The sequence below is a fragment of the Anopheles coustani genome, chromosome 2 (assembly GCF_943734705.1).
Source record: "Anopheles coustani chromosome 2, idAnoCousDA_361_x.2, whole genome shotgun sequence".
Lineage (NCBI taxonomy): Eukaryota > Metazoa > Arthropoda > Insecta > Diptera > Culicidae > Anopheles > Anopheles coustani.
Window position 1 is genome coordinate 27,387,933 of NC_071289.1, and position 22,061 is coordinate 27,409,993.

Below are 22,061 nucleotides of genomic sequence, written 5' to 3' on the forward strand. Positions count from 1 at the left end.
TGCATGTTACGCCGGCGAACACCCGGTGGCTTTTCCAGCCCAGCAGGTGCACTTATAACTGCAGGCTTCCGTTGTACCGGGCCATAAATCAGATTATCTCCCACCGGACACCGGCTCGAATGCCAGGCCCCCGGACACACGACACGACACGCCAAACGGCACCGGCCCGAGTGGAGGGAATGCAACTGCAACTGCACACCGCAAAACCGACGTGTGTAGATGATGAATGGAACCGCACACGAACCGAGATCGTAGGACAAGTTTTAATTAACTTGTTGATGTGATCCCTTCCACCCCGTCGGGTTCCATTCTCGCCTACCCGACTGCTACTCTTAAGGGAGAGCTTTGGCCAGTGCTGAGCGGATATTACAAATTGATCCAATCATACGCTGCTTTGCGCCAATTAATAAATTATTGGTCGATTGATAGCGCACGATCGGTGAAACGCCCAAAAGGGGTAACTCGCGAGCCACTTCTGCACGCAATACGCGAACGAACACGAGCTTTATGACCCTGCTCGAATGCTCGAACATGTTGCATGTTTTATGCTCGCGTGCTTTCCAGCACCGAGCATCCCACACTCGGTCGAACCGGCATGCTTCCGGGAGTTTCGGACGGCAGAGAACTTATGCGCTGTGACACAAAGTGTGTTGTGCGCCACCCGACACTCGAGAGCTCGTGACTTGCGGGGTCCAATTCGATCGGCAACTAAGTAATACGCAGCCACTACACTGAACCACAAAGAGCTCCACTTTAGGGGGGGAAGGTAAATTGATGGAAGATTTATGTGATACGCGTTTTCGGTCGAAGGACGGGTGAAGGTGCCAGTAACGAGGGGAGGGACGCTAAACTGGCCGAAATGTGTTCATATGCGGACAGGACGTTGCAGCTGTCGGGGAGATAGAATCGTTGCTTGCGATTTTGAGCGCTGCACGTGGTTGAACCATTTGAACCATTTCCGATTTCAAATTTGTTTTACATGTACCTTTTCCCAATCAAACTATTTTAACGCATATTATAACATTATTTCATTAACACCAACTAGAAATTCAAGAGCGCGAAAACTAAAATTGAAAGTTAGTTCTAACATTTTCATTACAAAAATTGGCAAATTTCAACGACTTCTCATGCATAAACGGAAAACTCTAGCAACTTTCTGTTAAAAGCAGTATAAAGAATAGCATCTCTTTTAAATTTAAAACAACTGTATCTTTTAAATTGAATCCACCGTGGCTAAAACATTAAACCATCTACGCTTGATTGTGTGTTTGAAATCTAACTTTACCTCGGACCGTGAGACCAAAGATTATTTTGAGCCAGACGGTGACAAGTGGTAAAAATCCCTGGTACCTTATATTGATTTTGAAGCTTGTTACAATATATTTCACATATTTTGAGGTCCCTTAACTCCTATAGCAGGCCATTTCGTGCCTGATAATCAGCGCAGAGGCTATGCATAAAGTCGCTGTGCTTTTTGTCAAGACAGACAGAGAGAATGGGAGCAGTTGAACGGGTCAAATATAATTGAAATACCCCACACTGCTAACCGTTCTGATGCCTCTCAACTACAACCAATCAAACAAAAATTTACTACTCCTAAAGGTAGGACCTATTCTAACATTTTAGAAGTCCAAACGGAGTAGCATTTGGTCATGAATGCCTCACAACAACTGAAAAACATCGTTACACGATTTGTTTTGTGGGCTATGGCTAAAGTTTATTCAAAGGACCGTAAGGCCACTTTACTGGCAGTCGAAATATTTTTTGAAAGTACTTAAAAGATCTAACTTTATAGTAAAATTTACTTCATTCAATTCGCTTGGTTAACTTTTTTCATATCACCGATGAAAATTTGTCTATTTTTTTAAAGCAAACGTGAACAGTTTGAAGATGCAACATCTTGATTGTCATTTATGTCCGGGTCATTATGTCAAACAAAGCTAATTCATTACGAAAAACAATCTTCCTTTTATGATAAATATGTTGAACTGCACAACCGACGGGAGCTTGGAGAATTGCATCATTCCTTCACCCGTCGGCTCGGCACTTCGAATACGCCAGATCATCTTCCTCGACCCTCTTTTGCTTCCCCCAAACGGAAGGCAAGCTAAACACATCACATTTGGATAACGCTAAATTGAATCAAAATGATATAAACAAGCTCGCCAAGACCGGGACGTCGGACGTTATTTATCAAGCGCGCTTTCTTGTGCGCCCCATTCCGTTCGTGAACCGCGTGATAGATCGTCGCAGCGTGGCAAGTTGGTTTGCTTGATAGAGAAATGAGAAGCAGACAAATGCCACCGCGGTCTGGCGCGAGACCTTGACCGTTATCAGGGGGTGCTTCCGTGGACATGTACAATCTATTCATGCCGTATTCATCTGATTTATACCATTAGCTCTTCTGAGGTTTGTTTTACGGGTTTGAAATGTATACCTTTCACTTTTCCCGCCACGTTCCAGCGTGATTATAATGAGTTGAAGTTTGATTAAAACGTGCGTCTCATCGGGACACTTTCCAACAATAAATGTTTGCTTGAGTTGTTCATTTAATTAAACATATTTGCGGTCATGCTGGGATATTTCCGGAAGGAAATCAAAGCACCAAGGATAAAGCCCGCTCGTGTTGGATCTTTCTAATTGAGAAGAGATTGTGAAGAGTTTCCGAACAGATTTTGGGCGGTTCAAAGGAGGGTGGTTCAAAAAGCTGAACATCAAACAAACGACGGCGAGGTTAACCGAGATACCCACAAAAACCACATTCGGCAGTAGGATTAGCACAAAAACTATCGCACGCAGGGGGTGCTGCTGGGAAAGCACCTCAACATTCTTCGTGCTCGAAAAGTTCCAGTGGAACACACATTTTCGAGACCACAAAATCCCACAGCCACGACACGACGACAATCACAGCCGAAGGAACGCCTACGACACGACACGTGTCGTAAGAATGCGAGCTGTTTACCTGCGAAGGCACATGGCCATGGAGGTTGTTGCAACCTCAAACAAATGCCATCGTGTGCAGGGCGAATCAACTTAACGATTACAAGCGGCTTAGGAAACACACACCGGGGGCATGTTGGGGGAGCTGCACAGGAGCCCCGCCTTGGGGCCGGGAGAGCGATGATGTGTTGGCTGGCCGCAAGTGCAACCCCGTGCCGAAGGATTTGCGGGCAGTTGGCCAACGTCAGGCCGGACCTACGATCGTCAGGCTGCATCGGGAAAGCCTTCTAGCACGAGTGTTTCCCTTCGCTTTTTGCCAGTCTACTTTACTTTCGCCCCGCTCCGGAAGCGGAAGCATTCCGGTGAATTTCAAACTGGTCGTTTGCACCGGTGCCCTTCCCCCCTCTCACGAGTGGGCCGGGGAAAAATAGCTTCCAGCTCTTATGCGGGCGGTATTCCGCCCTCTGAAGTTGACTTGGCAAATATCCGAGAGCCATAAGCATTGCGACGGAGTCAACCTTATGCGTGTTCATTCTTTTGAGGCGCTTTTGCCAAAGACTCCTGTCCCATAACGCTGCGGGTGGTCAGCGTTGGAAGAAGGTGGACTTAACTTCCCTCCTTCTTACCACGTCTCAACCCTCCCGACCGTTGTCCGCGGGCAACAAAAGGAAGAATTCGCTCTTCTGCTTGAGCATCGCTCTTGCAGATAAAAGCATCGCCACTCGTCCACTTGGGGCTTGAAAGTTGTCGTTCTCAAAGTTTCCTCCGACGGGGGGAAAGCCTGCCGGGCTGTGGACAGAAAAGAAGGTTTTGAGTAAATCATTGTTTACCTTCGACTTAGGGCCATCTTCTTACTTCCGCGGTGACGAATTCGTCCGGTGATGAGCCAGCTCCAATGCGCAAAAGTAAGGTTAAAGTGGTATGACGGGTGGTTTGCTTTTAATTACAACTATTTAATTTCCCAAAGGATGGGGTTCACTTCTCGTTCCGTCTGATATGTGTTGTATAAAAGAGTGAAGGGTGGAAAAAATATTTTTCTACTCGACGCAATCGCGTGTTAGGAGTGGCTTTGTTCATTCGACCTTCCGGACTGTTGAAACAGCTCGAATCGTTTTCCACCTACAATAATATCAGATAATATTGTATACAGCAGGAAGAAAAAAACATTCATCGAATTACTTTAATCATACGTACATTGCGTTACATTTCTTACACGAACTCGAACAACGCAGGCCACAAGGCCCCATCAAGCACGTTCGATGCCGAACAGATAAGACGGAAGTAAATTGAAAATCAAATTGGGAGCAGCACGTCGTCACCTTGCGCCAGATTCCTCCCTGATTGTTATGACTCCTTTTTCTTCACTCTTTTGTTTACCTCAATCACTTACCCAGTTCGTCTGGACGGAGGTAATCGGAGCACCCGTCTGTACCTTGACGGCTTCAAGAACTCCATCGCGATTCCGTCACGTGCTTTGGCACATGCGTGAACCACGTTCTTTGTCCGTTCTCTACCGCGGACGATACATAAACACAGGTGTACAGTTCCTGTTCCGTTCGTTCGTTCGGGGTTGGTAAAAATGAGCCATTTGCATTCCGTCTTCCGTTTCGGTACTTCGTTATTCAGCGATGGAGCACCGTCACATGGCACACGAACATGGCGTTTGCCCGAAGACGTGTGTGAAATGTCCGGAGTAGTTTCGCATGTTCGTCTTCGATTTTTCGCACCGGAGCGGCGTCGTTGCATAACGGAAGATTAGTTGCAGATGGATGGTGGGTTGGTCCTCACGTGAAGTACATGCAAATGGATGTGGGACGATACGCGCTAAACGAGGTGCCGGTTGAAGCAATCGATTTTCTTCGACCGACAACAAGAAACACCGTTCAAGAATAACTTCTTTGCGTTCGCTTTACATCACTCGCTGCAAAAGTATGATGCGACTACTATTACCTCCGTGACGTGATTAGAATGCGATCGAGGCACGCGTGGTTGGTATCGGATTCTATTTCCTGGTACTTCGTTGACGGCTGACAGATGGTTCTGCATAGAAAGTGCTGATTTGTGAAAGGGATAGAAATGTTGATAAACTCTTTGCAGATTACAGAACGGAAAGGATCTAAAATTGAATAGGGAAGATAATGTTCACTCTAGCAGCACTCTCGGGTACTCACATTTTCTCCCGATTTTTCTTGTGTTCCCATAGTTTCCACCAAACCGATCCGCTTTGTGTGCCCGTGGTATTATGAAAATGCGACATTATTATTTTCAATTAAAATTAGAAATCAGTCCACCAAAGAGGGTTGCCTATTCTGCAGTTTAGCACACTCGAGCACATCGCTTAATTACGCGTTCTATGCGATCGGCAAAAAAGTGCGACCGACCTCCATCGAACCACCGGATGCTAATGCTGTGGCTGCTGCTGGCGACAATTACAACGCTGCTGCATAAATTACGTGTAAATGAGCAGTGCCAGCTTTTAATCCAGATCAACACTGGATACCGGCCGCCTTGCGGGATGCAGCGACCGATGCTGCAACATTAGTCCATACGAGCTACTTTTATGACCGGCCCTAAAATGAACCAAACACACACACACACACGCACGGGCCGGTTGGTAGAACAGAACGACCCGCGTTCGTTGGTTGGTAAATAATTTAATTATTGCGTTCCCGGCTGTGCACACAAATGTGCCGGCCTCCCAAGCCCCAGATGGTGTTCCCCGGCGGAAAAGGCCGCATAAAAACCACCAACCGAATGGCACCGAGCTAAAGGATTGGAATTTTGTATGTGACACATTCGGTGCGCATCGCTGTAATGGTATTATCACCAATATTGCTTTATAATGAGCATCTGTGAGGGAAAAGTGTTTACCACTGACTATGCGGCGGAACGCCACAGCGACCAAAGAAAGAAAGCCGGTTCAATCCCGAGTGTTTCCATTTAATGCTACGTACGTTGGGGGATTTATATGACTAACGAAATTTGATGGTCCGGAAAGGATTTGCAATTGTTTAATCTACTTTAGAACTCACTTAGATTATGTTCTCACTGCCTTTTGCTAGTGAATCGTTCCGACAGTTTTACATGTGCTGATCGTTTTTCTCTGTTGGATGCGATTTTTCATTTCATTTTAAGCGAATTAAGTCGAAAGATAAATCTACCCCCAGGCACATTTTTTTCTGATGAAACGATTGTATATATGAAGAGAACTGATACGAGCTCCGATTATTTTGGCTGATGATAATAGTAACCGAAAGAAACGATAACTGAACGTACATGTTTTCAACGATCTAACTATTCACGACTATGAAATAATGAATAATAATCAGCTTAATACCTGGCAATCAACATGTATCAGAACAAGTACAACTAAGTTGAAAGATTTAAACAAATCTGTACCGTGTGCTGTTCAGCATAATGTAATTTAAAATCAATTTAAAAACAGACAAATCGGCGTCGCGCTATTGACAAGATTGCATTTGTTCACTCTGCATGGATTTTCTGCGAAGTAACAATGTGATAAACTGGTTGGGGAGAAAAAACCTTAAACTGTAAATATAATCCTGCAAACACAATGTGCCCAAAAATCTCATTGATGAACATTTACTTGCTACCATAAAATGTATAATGCTTTTATGTTGTTCACAATCAGCACTGCGCGGATACAAAAATATAAAGGTATTATTGTTTTCCCGTAGCATCAATCCTTTTTCTGATAATGGTCGACAAAACAAAAATTGTGCTTGTTTCGATTGAAATACTAGGATTCCCTAGCATATCGAATATTAATAAACATTTTTTTTATTTTCACTTTTCTCTTTATGAAATTACTCACAATGGAAAAGTTTTGATTCATACGTATAAAATAGAGAAACATGATATGATTACGGCTGAAAATAGCTTCCTTTTTAATGAGGGAACATTTTTACTAAGAGAAAAATGAATGCACATTTTTTCCGCCCAAAATAGGTTCGCAGCCTGGTGATAAATAATTTACATGTGGCTTCATGCCGAAACAAAATTCCGTACAGCGAGGCTGAGGTTTGATGTCACTTGCAAACGTTAATTACCAAACATTGACGCTGTGCATATTCTCGAGCATCACTGCAGGGTGGGGGGGTTGAGGTTCATAAATTATCAATACACCCATCACCGGTCGCCATCAATGGCCATCAAACCCCGACGGCAATAAAATATCCACAAAGAACGGCACCACGCCAGAAGCGCTCGGCGGCGCCCTTTTATCGGGTCGTTCAATAAAAGTCTCGTTTGTTTAATTCCACACGTTTAATTCAGTGCCGGTGGATAATTTATTTATTTGCATTCGGCACAACGCCATTTGGCAAACTATGTGTGTGTGTGAAACATATGGCCACGCGCCCCAAAATCCATCACGTCGGTCCGATTTGTCCGCGAACGCCAACTATTGGATCGTGATTTATGCCCGATCGATGCCTGATGGGATGGGACCAGTGATCCTCCCTGTCTCACACTCTCCGAACCTCAGTCGAATCGATTATTGGCGCCATGAGCTCGTACGCCATTATTGGCCACTTTGGTCGCCGAAGATAATTCGCATAATCTGCCCATTTGATCCGCCCGCTTCACCGTTTCCCAAATGGCTTTAACGGCAGTTCGGACCAAGTAACTCTCGATTGTATCAAATATGGCACCACAAAGCGAGGCACCGAAGCGTGGCGCAAAAATGTCATTGCCGTAACATGGGAGGGCACGTTTTAATGCATTGCTAATGGAAATTGAATTTTCGTGCCTGTCGTAGGTTTTTTTTTTTTTGTAAAAAATTTCCCTAAATGAATGCGCCAATGAGAACACGATCGATAAGTAACGAAGAATTGATGCCCGAACCGGAAGGAAATGTGTAGACAGGAAATCAATCCAATCGATTGTCGATAATTGATGAGCGGAATTGTGGAACAGGACATGGTTTCCTGCAAAAGTTTGTACATTTCGCTTTGCGTACAAAGAAAGCAGAAAACGGAGACCGACAATAGCCGATTTTTCCACTTGGTATTTTTTTTCCACTTCCGTTTCCCTTCGCAATCGATTTGAATGATTCAAGATGATGGAAGTCAGATAGGTTGCTCGTTAGATGGGAACTCATCTTTCTTTGAAAACAAATAACTAATAACAAATCGTGTACCATCGGTTCACATTTTTTCCACAATCGTTTTTACCGCTTTCCTGTTGCTTCTCGCCGGTTCGAGCTGTTTGCTGGGCGCTAAGCATTTCCCCTCAAATTCTTCAGATTTCTTTCCATTTCTCGAAGGAAACGTACATAACGCTACCGGTATTGCACGTTTCCCTTTTTCCTAAAGCATTCGCGATGCGCTTTTTCCTTCCCTGAAAGTCGGGCGTTTGAAGTGGAATTGGGCGGCTACTCAACCCGACGCTTACCTTTTCCCGTGAACATTCCACATACCTTCATGCGTTTTCCGCGAGAAAAGAAAAAAATGGTGGGCGAAAGATTAAAATTATTTGCCCACGCTGGCACGCAGTATTTTCCAACCCACTCCTCCTGTGTTTGTATCCTGTGATTGCCAAAAAAGGGCACCTTGTTTCATCATGTTTTCTTCTGTATCCTTCCGTACAAGGTAAGAGAAGAATGTACCTTTCGTTGATTGTTTTTATCTCGCGTCTTTCGTGTTGGATGATTAGAGGAAAACGAGAAAATGAAAAATACCTCACTCGGGGTATGGGGCTGAAAAATTTCACCATCCAGCATACCAAGGAAATGTTTGGCAAAAAGCTTCTCAAACGTTAAATTGCACTGAAATACGTAACTATAAAAATGCTGCCGTAGAGTGGCTTTAGTTTCTATTTTAAATCAACGCCAAAAAAGACGATTGCAAGAATTCAATATTTTCTTATCTCTTCGTACGAAGGTCATTTGAATATTTCTAGAAAAGAAAGCTATGATAATTGCTAATACTAAGAAATATCGTAGCTTTGTAGTGAGTCATTGAGAAAGAATCGTTTCAAAGGTCAACGATAAAATGGACATTCCACAGCACGTGTCAAGAGCTCGATTGGAATGAAAGAAACCGGACGATAATGCACACCATTAGAGCTATTCAACCTAACTGATTACCGGGTCTGTTCAGAATATCATCAGCGGAGCGTGCTTTTTATGGTTCGTTAAATTTAATGGTTTTAGATTACATTTAAAAAAATATAAATTGGTTTCGAAGTGTCTTAAATCTGATAATTAAAGAATAGTTTAACTTCGATGCATTGTGTTTAGCACTTCATGCGTGGACGTTTAATTTGATTACTATTTAACACTAGAACTACCGGACCTGTCATTTTGACTGGTCAGGTACTTTTTCAATCACATTTATTTTTAAAAGGTTGAACAATTCTACCAAATGTTAAAGCATGACATTCACACATCCAATGGAATCTTTATTTTGGTAAAAGAGTAAATGAGGCCCCGGGCTAGATTATCCTCTTCCTACTGGTTCACATTAAGCGCCTGAAGCTATGCAAAGCGCGACGCATGCATACTTTTCAAATATTTGATCGCTAACGGTTCGCTGAAAAGAACATAACGGTTTAAACTAATCACGCAGTGGAGGTTGAATGCGGGTTAATATACTTTTACATGTTAAGTTACTGTAAGTTACTAGTAATTAAACTATACCACACATGATGGACAGCATGAAACAATGAGTTTAGCCGAAGAAATGATTTGGAAACGGCGGCGCGCCCGCAGCGAGCGCAGCGAGCGGACTGCGCTAGGTCTACTGAAAAAGAGAGTTTGTTATAGTTTTGAGAAATAAGGGGGGCCCGTGGGCCCCCCTCATACCGCACCCCTAGGTTGATTGCGTAGCCGAAATTAACGGTACACACTACGATTCAAATACTCGTAGGTTGAATTTAACGAATTAATGTATCACCAATTGCATACATTCAGTTTAAACGTCCACAAGAGGTGTAGCCACGATCGAAAACATGGCGGCCGGGGCCTCATTTACTCTTTTACCTTTATTTTTATGTGTTGAAAAATAAAATTTTCTTTTTAATATTGAACATAAATCGCGGTAAAGTTTCAAGCGTCAAAATCGCGGTAGTTCTAGTGTTAAATTACCCTCTCCAAGAGGTTAAAGGTATAAAATCGTGTTGATGTGATGATCATGATTCCATGAATGCGGTTTTACCCAGACCGCAACATCCACAAAACCTTATCCAGAAATGATGGCCATTTTGATGTTAAAATACAAACATATACGAACATTTTCAATATATTTACCCCTCATCATTGAAAGCAATGATCAATCAAACTCGTTGTTCTTTTCAATCAATTCATACAACATTATATTTGCTTTTGCATATGCGGAGACTAAGTTCGTACGTCAATGTTGACGTCTTTATCCTTGTTTGACAAAGCGTTCACGGTTGCCAAGCCCACCAAATCAACCCGGAAAAGGCTCTCGCTTAAAGCGCTTTTGTGTTGAAATAATCAATCTTTCATCGTGAGGCGCAATCACGCGGCGAAGCTCCGCGGGGGAAAACCACAAACTGCTTTCACGCCACCGTCACCGATTGTCACAACACTTTCACCGCCAAAACCACCACGTCAGATTCCGCCCGAAGGCATGCCGGCTGGAGTGCTTCATACATTATCGCTTCCTTTCCATAAATCCTTCACACCCGAACGCGGCGCTGTCCTTTGCGACATCGATGCGTGAAACGAGCATCGTCAGCGTGGAACGGGAGGCTGACTTTTCGAGCACTGCGACATCGGTTCTATCGCATTCCACCAACGTGGAGCGTTGGAAGTATCTTCCGATACTTTGGGGGGCTTTCGAGATTTGGGAGGCTCAGAGATTGCGAGAGTGAATTATTGATGTTAATCATGGGAAAGATATGGGATACGGCAACCGTAACCGTTGGTAGATTTATGAAGTTTCAATTGCTTTCCTACATCCCTGGGTGTCAACGGTGGTACTCTTGGGACGTAAACTTGAATATGGTACGTATGGAGTTGCTGACGAATGGAACCAAAGAAGTTGTGCTTAGCATTCGCCAAGGACCAAAAGGCCAAAGCAGGGAAAAAATATGAAGATTGCTTCTGATCGGCATCGTATCGTATTTGTGCTTCCATTAGCGTAATTGAGTTACTATTGACCTTCTAAATTGTCCGCACTCTAGAGATCCATTGGGTGGGTAAGGCAGAAAAAATTGTCTGGTGGTTCATCATCATCATCCACTCCATCATTGAAAGATGGCGCTTGGAGTGTTATTTTATTTCCCGCAGTTCAATTTCGATTGGATGAATGATATAGCTTCCTTCCGGCTACCGGTTCCGGTCAGCTGGAACCATATTTTTGCACCGATGACATCAACAACCCCACGGTTTTGCTATTTAATAAATCATAGATCAGTTTATGCTACCATACTTTAAAGTCAAGCGTAGAAAGAGGAAACTTTCAACTCTCGTTTTATTTTTTTTTTATGAAACTTTTACGTAAAGTACCTCGCAACTCCACCGGTTCTTACCATTTTGTTTCCCCGTAATGATGGATCACTGTGCAGCAAACACCAACCAGAAGAAAGCCAAAGTTTCGACAAACTTTTTAATTACAGTTTATGATCTTTAGCTCTCGGGTAAACGCCATGGCCAAGCTTTTCACACGGTCTTTTCATCCGGGTAAACGGCCGAGAAATTGACATTGGACAGTTTTCTCATTACATGTATCCTGTTTCTTTTCGGTATGATTTTTAGTGCCTAATGGTTAGTTGTTGAACTCTCAAGTGATTGACACGGTGAAAGGGAAACCCGCGAGTCACTCTGAACGGGAGCAAAGTTCATCTTTCCACCCTAAAAGCTCCAGCTGCATGGCGGAATGGGTTATGCAAATTGTAACCAAGTTGACGTAACTAGCGTATTTCCGTGCGATTTCCTTCGGGCTGCGGGAAATGGCTTCCTTTACTATCGGAGAGTACAAGAAATACAATAAGATTCACACCTCGGCGAGCATTGCGTTGAAGGGAACCACGTCAAAGACGTCGAATCGAATGGCGAATCGAGTGTCACCATTCTTCCGGCATCGGGACGGTGGGAAATTCCATATCCGTTCCCATTTCCTCACCGTGCAAACGCGGAAAGGAAACGTATAAAATCAATTGCAGAGAAAGCGCGTCAACGATTCGTGTTGGTTTTAGGATCCGTGAACGATGAAGTATAATGATGATGTAACCTGCCTGCTGGATGTCGGTACGATCGCAATCGATATCGTTTCCGCTGGGCGTTGGATGTAATAATAGACGAGACGGTGTTGTTTCATGCTATTCTAGACGTGTGGGCTGCTTAGGGACATTTGCTTCCATTTCCTTCACCGCTGCTCACTTTCGCTTCAAGAGGACGATTTGAATTTGAACACCAGACCGGAAAGATACAGCTGCAGCTCCTTACCGGAGCCGGGCACTTAGACAAGCTGCTCATGTGCTCCGATAGCCTCTCCAGGGACACTCGGATGTGGTTGCTACTCGTTATTGGTTTCCGGTGGCATTCTTGCCACAAGGAACCCCGTTGACGCCATTCTTAGCCGGAATCAAACGCAATGGAAAACACAAGGGTTGTATTAGCACCGCAGGCAATTTCAGGAGACAATGTTTGTTTGGAACCGCACTAGTCGCACCCTACAGACTTATCGACGGCCCCGACGGTTCCCAAGCGAATCATCAGACACGAATCAGCTTGGAATCACCAATCCGGGGAGGGGGAAGTTGCCGACCAAGTCAGCGAGAATGTCCTCAGTCGATTGTGCAAATTTGTAATAGAACGATCGTTTATCTCGAGGCAGTCGGCTTTCTTGGAAACGATAGCTGTTATCACACGACCACGAGCTGTATTCAAATGGGAAGCTTTTTCATTTCAGTTTCTTTCTTCGAATGACAAAACAGGATGTCTGTTTCTTTGAGAGATTAGTTTTTAAATTCAGCCGAAGTGATTTTTAATCTTTAACTTACGTCAATAAATTCTTTGTTTTCCTCAAGACACTTTTCTCCGTCTCAGTGCGTTTTACGACATTCGTTTCGGAACACGATCCAGTCGCAAGGATTGGACTGTCGCGAATACACGGAGAGCTGCAGCGAGCGCTATATTCAGATTGTTAGTGTTTGAAATTACCAATAAGAGACTAGAACTTCGAGAGTTTTGTTAACAAAACATTTCGAAACGTCTTTGAAGCTTTCGATCACGTTCGTTAAATGTTCCTGAAACCACATTCTGCTTTCAACATATTAATCATTTCACACCATCTGTTGCCTTTGCAGGTTACCGGAGGCGGTAGCTATCATGCACCGTAAACACATCCTGTGTAAAACACTCCGTCGATAGACAGCCACATTTTCGCAGCCTGGCAGAAGCGAATTTCTTTGCAAATTAAAGCTCACTCGACTCGCCGCCATCCACCAAAAGCCGCAGACCAAAACGAACCAGCCCGTGACACAAAATTTCCCACCCATCAAAATGGCGCTCAGCACGACGACGGATGCATCGGTGGATGTCATCGCACAAAAGCAGCTCGAGTGTCTGGAGACGCTGAACCAAACCGTCGACACGACGATAGCCGGTGAGTATGGGGGGGAAGGAAAAGGCGAATCCCGAGGCCCCGTTTTCCCGGGAGAAAGCTTACGCGGCGAGTGATAGGTTCGCACTCGGAGGGGGAAAAGTGTGGTGAAACGGAACTGTGGCAAAAATCCAATTAAAAGTTTATCAGATTAATGATGGAGCAGTTGCGTCGGGGCGGAAACCCGTGTCCGTCGACAGATAAAAGCCATCCGTGTTCGTCCACCACCACGGTCACGGTGGATGCGCTTGGACTGTGTGTGATCATTGAATTTATAGTTAATTAGAAGGTTGAATAATTATTCTGTTACGATCCATTGCGCGCGTGAGAGGGGGTGGTATTTTTGTTTTTCCTCCCGCGCGAGTTTGAAGCGAACGATCCCGGAAGGATTTGCGCTCAGCTCTGAACGAGGTCAACACTTCGATTATAACTCACTCACCCGGGCTGCCCGGGTTTTCTTCGTCCCGTTAAAGGAATTTTCTGCCCCGGTACGTGGGACGGATGGCTCTGCTGGCCGGATACCGCAGCCGGCACCGTCGCGTACGCCCTCTGCCCCGCATTTATCAACGCTTTCGATACGACGCGTAAGTAATTTGAGCCCTCGGAACAAATTCGAACGTTCTTTCCCAAGGATGGATCGCGTTTATTCCGCGATCCTTTCTGCTCGCGTGGTGCCTGTATCCCGTCCGTTTTTTCTCCGCTCCCTTTTCACTTCAATCTCCAGGACTTGCCCACAAGGTGTGCGAAGAGAATGGCGACTGGTTCCGGCATCCGCACACCAACAAGACCTGGTCCAACTACACGACCTGCATCAACATTGACGACTTCGAGGTAAGACGGGTGCGCGGGGGTTACGGGGCAGAACGTTGCCGTGCAGATCGGTTTCCGAACTAAACTTTCTTTTCTCTCCATCACCCCCTTCCTTCTCGCTGCAGTATCGGAGGCAGATGAACCTAATATACGAAACCGGATACGCCATCTCGCTGATAGCCATCCTGCTGTCGCTCGCTATTTTAAGCTACTTTAGGTAAACTCACAACGCGGGTCGGGGAGAAGGGGGGCAAACCGCCCACCGACGTCCGGTTAATGAATTTCGCTTATGCTCATTAGGGTGACCGTTTACCGGTGCTGCAAGAGTTAGGTTTCGTTTGCGGCACGGTGGCAAGGGCAGGGGTTGGGAAAGAGTTTGCCCTCAATTTATTTAGCCTAACGAGATTAAGTGGACTAGAAGCCAGCCGATTAAGCGCGTACCCTTGTGGTAGCGTGTGAGACTATGTTGGTGCGTAATGGGGGAGTATGTTGACCGAATGGTTCGAAAGGCAAGAGAAAAAAGGGAGTGCTGATGGTTAATGAGGTGACGGTATAGCGGAAGTACGACATTTACGTTATCTATTTCAGTGCCAAGGTCAAGAATAATTATCATTATTTTTCTTTCCTTTGTATTCATAAACTATGTCGTTCGATGGCTCGATTTAATTTTCTTCCACGAGCATTTGCATTTTCGATGCTCCGCCAACATGTAGGAACATCTCGTTTCTAATAATATCTTATTAATTTGGGTTTTCAGAGAGTATCTAACTATATTTGATTTCATAGCAAAAAGATTTCAAAAGCATAGTATGTTAGGCAGAGTTTTATTTCGACCCAACGCGTCATAGTTCGATAAGTGTTTCGATAACTGATGAGTATCACGTTCATCGAATGAAGTATAATCGATTTTTTTAATTTTGATTTTTTAAGACATAAAAATTTACAGTTGTATAAATATTAGCTTACTTATAAACTTTCAAATTATCAGAACATATTTTTAATTCCGTTTGCAAAGATAATCATATTTTACTTTAGTGTTTTTGCAAGTAGCGGTTTTGCTATATTTCAGATAACGTTAAAATTTCTAAATAGGTTAAAGAGTAGTAGTAGTAGTAGTAGAGGATATTTATTATTCTTAAATTCACATGCTTACTTACAATTACTAAAATTACATTGATACTGGTTGCCTCTTTGTTGGAACCTTAACACAATATTGCAGGAGTTTCTTTGTACTAAGACATTAAGGATATTCATTGTTGAAATTGTGGAAATATAACCTTTGGGAAAAAGTTTTAAAAACCCTGGTAATAGGTTAAAGAGTTAGTTTTTAAAGTTCTATCGAAACTTGACTTGCCTGAGAATGCTTTATGCTTAGGGGGGAAATAGGTTCAAAACGTGAAATTATTGTTTTAATATTGAGAATGCCTAGCTTACAGATCTGTAAAACAGTAGCAGATTAGTATGAAAAGTTCGGATAACCTATTAATTGACAAGACCATTAGTGCATTGAAAATACAGCAGTTCATCTAATTATATCCTCATTGCACTGAACTATATTAAATGTTTCAAGGAATTTCTTCGCAAACAGTAATCCGATGAGGGCTTTGTGCGATAATCCTTAACGAGAATTAATGTACGTCCCATCATTCAGCGTTGGTCGCAAATGCAATTTCTTTCTTTCTTAGCTCATAAACCGTCTAAAGAAACGGAAAGAATGGTTGGTGGCCGTAAAAGAAATATGCTCTCTTATGAAGTTCAATCTACTGGCCACCTGCTGCTCGATAATCCTCAATTCATATGATGTTTCACATATCGACCCTCATGGACCTCGGAGTACATTTTAACGGTTTCGGAACATTCTTGCAGGTCACTCAAGTGCGCACGAATAACGCTACACATGAACCTGTTTGCATCCTTCGCCTGCAACAACTGCCTCTGGCTGATGTGGTACCGGCTTATCCTGACCGACCTCGACATCCTACAGCAGAGCGGGGTAGGAATGCTTCACTCCCGAAGAATCCTACATGTGTAAGCTACACTGCCCATAAACTAACCGCTTCTTTTTTGCTCGCATGGAATTACAACAGGCCGGCTGCATAACGCTGCACCTCGTGCTGCACTACTTCCTGCTGACCAACTACTCGTGGATGCTGTGCGAGGGCTTCTACCTGCACACGGTGCTGGTGTCGGCGTTCGTCTCCGAGAAGAAGCTGCTCAAATGGCTGCTGGCGCTCGGTTGGGGCTCGCCGACCATCTTCATCGTGCTGTACGGGTTCCTGCGGGCCTACGCCGGTCAACAGGAAGATACGATAGAGTAAGTTTTCCACGATGAAACGACCGTTAGTAAAAGCCACCTTGTTGATTGCTTACTTTTTGTCGACGCCCTATCCTGTCGTTGAAATGCACCGACGCGTTGACGATTTATGATCCAATTAAAATCAAACTTGGAGAAGTTTTTTTTGCATCTGTTCCTTCGCCAAATTGTTAGATCTTTTTCATTACATTGAAGCATAGTAATATGGTTTACATTATTCCTTTAGAACGTTTTTAGAAATTCATGCATTTGATTGGAGGAATACTAGGCAATTTAACGAAGTTAATTTGTTCGTGTCCCTTCTAATGCATAACCCTTATTCACATGCGAAAAATCACTCGCCATCCTCGTTTTTATCCACATTGATTTCCCTCTTCCGGTGCAGGTGCTGGATGAACGATAGTTTCTACAACAAACTGTTCATCGGACCGGTCGTCTTGTCGATGCTGCTGAATCTCGTGTTCCTGTTCAACATTATGCGCGTGTTGCTGCTGAAGCTGAAGGCACCGGCTGGCCCACAGGGTACCGCTCCGTCCAGGACGATACTGCAAGCATTCCGGTAGGTTCCCGTATTTTTTTTTTCATTCCATTTTCCATCTGCTTCTCGATGCCGATGTCCGTGTGATGTAAATGTAAATGTTTATCCATCAACTACATAGAAATAGCAGCGTAGCTAATGGATTAACCCATGCTTTTAATAGAATTTTCCTCTTGTTGAAAATATGGCCCATAGTAAATTATACTGACTTTTATTGATTATCAATTTTCAATCATCTTGATTGCTAAACACTGATCCTTCATACACGGCATGTACCCTTTTTAAGCAAATCAATAACATTAACTCAAATAATTTGCTTGTATTTAAATTCCAATACACTAGAATATAATCATGTTTAATCATATACTTTAGGAAACAAGTAGCAGCATACAACAGAATATCAAATCAATTTATGCCTAAGAAATTGACAAATTAACGCAATCGCATGGATTGCTATGTGGAGTTAAGCCCAAAAAAATGCACGCTCCACGTTGCTATGATAATTTGAATATAAGAAGCGATTTTAATTTTTTTGTTCAGGCAGCGATTGACAGAACGTTAAAATTGCAATTATTTAATTGGGAACAAACTATATTTTTATATTATAACGATTGTTAAGTTAAAGTTGCAATCATTTGATAGGGAGCTAACGATATGTTTTCTTCACTTTAACCTTCTTTTCAATTAAAGATGTTGTTCTTCTGTTGCAGTTTTAAAGCATTCTATGGCTGTTCTTATTTTAATGTTTAAAGTTCATCATTTTTTTTCCTTCGTTTAAAAGTTTTTGACCTATAGAAAAAAGTGGATCACTATTACACTTTCACCGCCCACACGCGCTCTCCATGGGAATATGTAATAAAGCGTAAAATTCATTTCCTATCTACTCCCGCAGGGCCACGTTGCTGCTGGTGCCCCTGCTGGGACTTCAGTACATCGTGACGCCGTTCCGACCGCGCCACGGACATCCTTACGAGCGGATGTACGAAACGGTACTTGCCTGCACGTCCTCCTTTCAGGTACGTACCGCTGCAGCCCCACCTTTGAAACTGAACCGACTAAATCCAGCAAAAAGTGTACGTCTTCCGGTCGAGTTTAACTAACTTCCCACTTCCACCGACCCATCCTTGTGTGTGTGTGTTTAAACTCCACCGGGAACGTGTTGAATCTACGTACGAAAATGCACGCTCGTGTGCGATACGCGAGATGTGTAATTTTTGAATATTTCATAAAGCCGATTTCGTTACTGTTCTTATGCATTTTTTTTTGTTCTTCCCCCCATCGTGCAGGGCCTGTTTGTGGCGTTCCTGTTCTGCTTCCTCAACGGCGAGGTGATCGCGCAGGTGAAGCGCAAATGGAGAACCGTGTTCCTGCGTACCCGCGCCAACTCGTACACCGCCACGCAAGTGTCTGTAAGTAAAGTGGTTCGGTTTCCTATCTATGCTCGGTTAGCACACAGCCACACCATCTGCACCAGGCATGTTTCGAGCGATGCTGTAGCTGCTCGCTGAACTAAACTAGCAGTAGGGTGAATTTTGCCGGAATTGGTGCTACGAATTTAATGGCACGGATTTCGAGATTGAATTTCCCTTCCGGAGGTTCGAATCGATTAATTTAACTTAATAAACATATGTGTACACGATATACAGGCATTATTTTCGTGCGCAAATCTGGCAAAATTCTGTAGTAGAAAATCACATTATTGTTACCTTTCAGGTATCTTCTATCAGCACGACCATCCTTATCCTGCAGTGATGCACTTTGGTAGCTCCTTTCAAGTGATTCCCATCCAAACCTCTAAACCGCACGTACACGTACATGTCAGGTGCAGTACAGACTGTTAATTTTCCAGCCAACACCAACAACCTCCTACGTTTTTCGTCTCTTTGTGAAAAGTAATTCCCTACTTTTAACGGTTGTTTAAATCCAATCTTTACGTTGCATCCGTTAACGATCGGTCTTGACGTGGCGGAGGAAGCGTAATCTGGCGCCGGCTAGGTTAATTCCTCTGCCCGGCCACTGGCACGACCTTCGGACGGTGTTCGTTCTCCATCACGTTGTTGTGCCAAGTATACGCTACTTTCACCTTGCACTACTGAGATTTCTAAAGCCTCTCCGCTCCAAACGACACACCGGGGAGTGATAATGGCCCGTGCCTCGAGATGATAAATAAAATGTACCAGTTCTGTTTACCCCCCTCGTTATCTTCTAATGCCCCATCTCTTCTCCACCTAAGCCTTCCGTCCGGACCTACCTGGGTGGCATTGGACGATGTTGGTAGTGTTCGTCCCGTTAATCATCTTCTTTACGCCAGTAACATGTTTTCCAGTGCGTACTCAAGAACGGGTGGCTGCGAAAATAGTTTATTTTCGAGGAAGATTCTGCGATAAAATACGATTATTCTTGTCAGAATCATCGAAGACGAAAAAAAGCAAAATTTTGAAATTTTCTCAATTTCCTTTTAACAAATACTGAAACCATTGAATTGAATATTAGACAATTTGCAATGCAGAAAACAAAATGCAATGAAAAAAACGAAACAAATCCCCAAAAACTATCCTATTTCCTTTCCCAATCTACTACCCACTCTTCCTTCTAGACAGTCTTCCTACTTCCTTATAGTTTGTTCTCCAATTTTCGACATTGCTCTATCTTTCTCTCTCTCTCTTTCTCTTTCTTCTGCTTTTCTTCTCTTTTTCTTCTTTCGCACTATACTTTCAGTATGCTATATCTGAGACGAGCTTTTAAAAAATTATAAGCAAGTACTTGTAACTATGAAAAGCAAAATCAAAACCAAGCAAAACTCCCTATCCCTCTCATTGGGAGAACAATACGACATTGCAATCATTTGTAGTCTCATGAAATAGCTGATAGGAAAATGTTTTTTCGTTTTAGTGGTTTGCAAACATAAAATTTTAGTTGTTCGTACCAGGGTCGAATGGTAAATTTGATCCTTTTGCTTGATTTTACCATGTTTCAATTTAATCATATCAACACTCGTCAATGCCATACGTTCATGTTTTGTTGTTACTTGTTTAACATCTTCGATTCAAGTTTTACTTTTTTTTTTAATTTCTTGTTTTCGCAACTTTTGTGTTTTTGTTTGAACCCTTGGTCCACAAAGTTTCCACCATTCATTGTAGAACTTCCAATGCATTTCCTGTTCCCAGCCCCGTTACCTTTGCAGTTCTTTTGTTTCTCCGGACTCTTCCTTCACCGTTTTCACCTTCCCACGAAACCCTCCTGCCCTGTCCCTCCCCTGCCTGTCGATACCTTCACTCACCGGTTTCTTCTCTGTCTCGGTGTCGGAACTGTCGAACTGTGTAAAATAAATCCCCAATTCTAATCACAGCCGGTCAACTTGCAGTTCGTCCGCTGCGGTCCGCCGGTGCCGGGTGAGGAGAAGGTTTGACTAAAGGAGTACGCAGACCGCGGACCAGCCAAGTCCGGCCGGAAGTCGAGCAGCAACGGCAGTAGCGGCCACCAAAGCGCCGGCGCCGGCAAACGGAAGCGCTCGCTGCTGTTGCTTCCGGCGTCGGAATCGGTGACGCATGCCAGCACAAACCTCCACCCGTCCGAGAACCTCCACAGCCCCGTACGCTCCTGCCAACCGGCCACCGATGCAACCATCCTCACAACGACCACCAACCCGACAGCCGACAGCTCCGTTGCGACAGCGACAGCGACAATCGGTTCTACCGCACCGGTTCAGCGGGTACACTTCCGGCCGGAACCGCTCGCCGATCTGCACCCACTTCCGGAGGCAAAGGCCGTCACCTTTCGGCCAGCGGCCGCTAACGGGTTCCATGCGGTGGAAAACGATTTCCCCGACGATGAGGCTCCCGCGGATGAAATTCTCTAAGCGGTCGCTATCTTGGGCTCGAGCGGGTGTCGAGTAGCTTTAAATGGGATCTTGTGTGTCTGTCCTCTAGGATTAAGCGTTGGTTAAGTCCCGCACCGAAACAGGACTACCGTCGGCCAAAAACTATACTAATCCGAATGTACGTAACGTGTAAAGTGATAGGTTAATATTGACGTAACAAAAAAGCAGGCCAACACACAAACAAATCCACTCCTATCTTCGGTGCTAAAACTGTGGATGCGTTTTTGGTAGTGCTTAAAGGTTTTATTTTTCCCCACCCGAACACAAAAACCAACTTGCACTAGTTGAATAACGTCCGCCAACGAGCGACGTTCAGATCAACGACCACTTGGTGGTGGAAACACGCCGATGTACTTCTACCAGATGAATGTTTGTAATAAAAATGACAGTAGAAAAGAAAACAACAAACTATTACATTTTAATAAACAGAAACATGCGGCTAGATTTTAAGGGTAGAATTGAGAGCCACAACAGAGCGCTCACCAAACTAGGAATGACTGTGTCATCGTGAATGTGAAGCTCACCGTAAAGTTAGGGCCAATGGGAGCCAAAACCAAGCACACACTTAATGGATATACGATAGGGCGAGTAATGTTAAGATGCCGGTCCAGTTCCGGCAAACGGAGGGTCCCGGCACACCGGGAAACGTGAGACGTATTTTAAAGTAAGTAAAAAAATAAAGAACGGAAGTAAAATACACACACCCGCATAGCATAATCGATGGAATTAGATGAATCAGTGTACAATGGGAGGTAGGAAAACCAACCAACCACCCTACTTAGCGTTTAAAAAATACCTACAACACAAACAGTTCCATAGTTTAACTTATGTAGAAGGATTTAAAACAAAAAGTCCCAATGTGCAACTGAGTGCGGATGGTCTTGGATACAATTTATAAGCAGACATACTGTTATCGATGTGTTTTCGACCCAGTCACATCACAAAAGAAACGAACCAGATGATAAATAAAAACACTTGTGGTTG

General features: G+C 43.9%; 2 protein-coding genes across 3 annotated transcripts in view; both read left to right on the forward strand.

The window, feature by feature from the left end:
* LOC131267522 (DENN domain-containing protein 1A) overlaps window positions 1-13,295 on the forward strand; it is an 89,380-nt gene extending 76,085 nt beyond the window's left edge. Inside the window, exon 9 of the mRNA XM_058270424.1 lies at window positions 13,240-13,295. Within this exon, the coding sequence (XP_058126407.1) occupies window positions 13,240-13,272 (33 nt within the window). The 3' untranslated portion in view covers window positions 13,273-13,295. The remainder of the gene's footprint in view (window positions 1-13,239) is intronic.
* Window positions 13,296-13,435: 140 nt separating this feature from the next.
* Window positions 13,436-22,061, forward strand: LOC131262372 (calcitonin gene-related peptide type 1 receptor). Of its 2 annotated transcripts, none has more exons than XM_058264365.1 (10): window positions 13,436-13,538; window positions 14,009-14,119; window positions 14,260-14,366; window positions 14,471-14,562; window positions 16,212-16,338; window positions 16,433-16,659; window positions 17,045-17,218; window positions 18,090-18,213; window positions 18,484-18,606; window positions 20,547-22,061. In XM_058264365.1, exons 1-10 carry the CDS (start codon window positions 13,436-13,438, stop codon window positions 20,604-20,606), a joined length of 1,248 nt encoding a protein of 415 aa, XP_058120348.1. In that variant the 3' UTR covers window positions 20,607-22,061. The 2 variants fall into 2 exon arrangements, with proteins under 2 accessions (XP_058120348.1, XP_058120347.1); XM_058264364.1 differs by having other exon boundaries at window positions 20,562-22,061.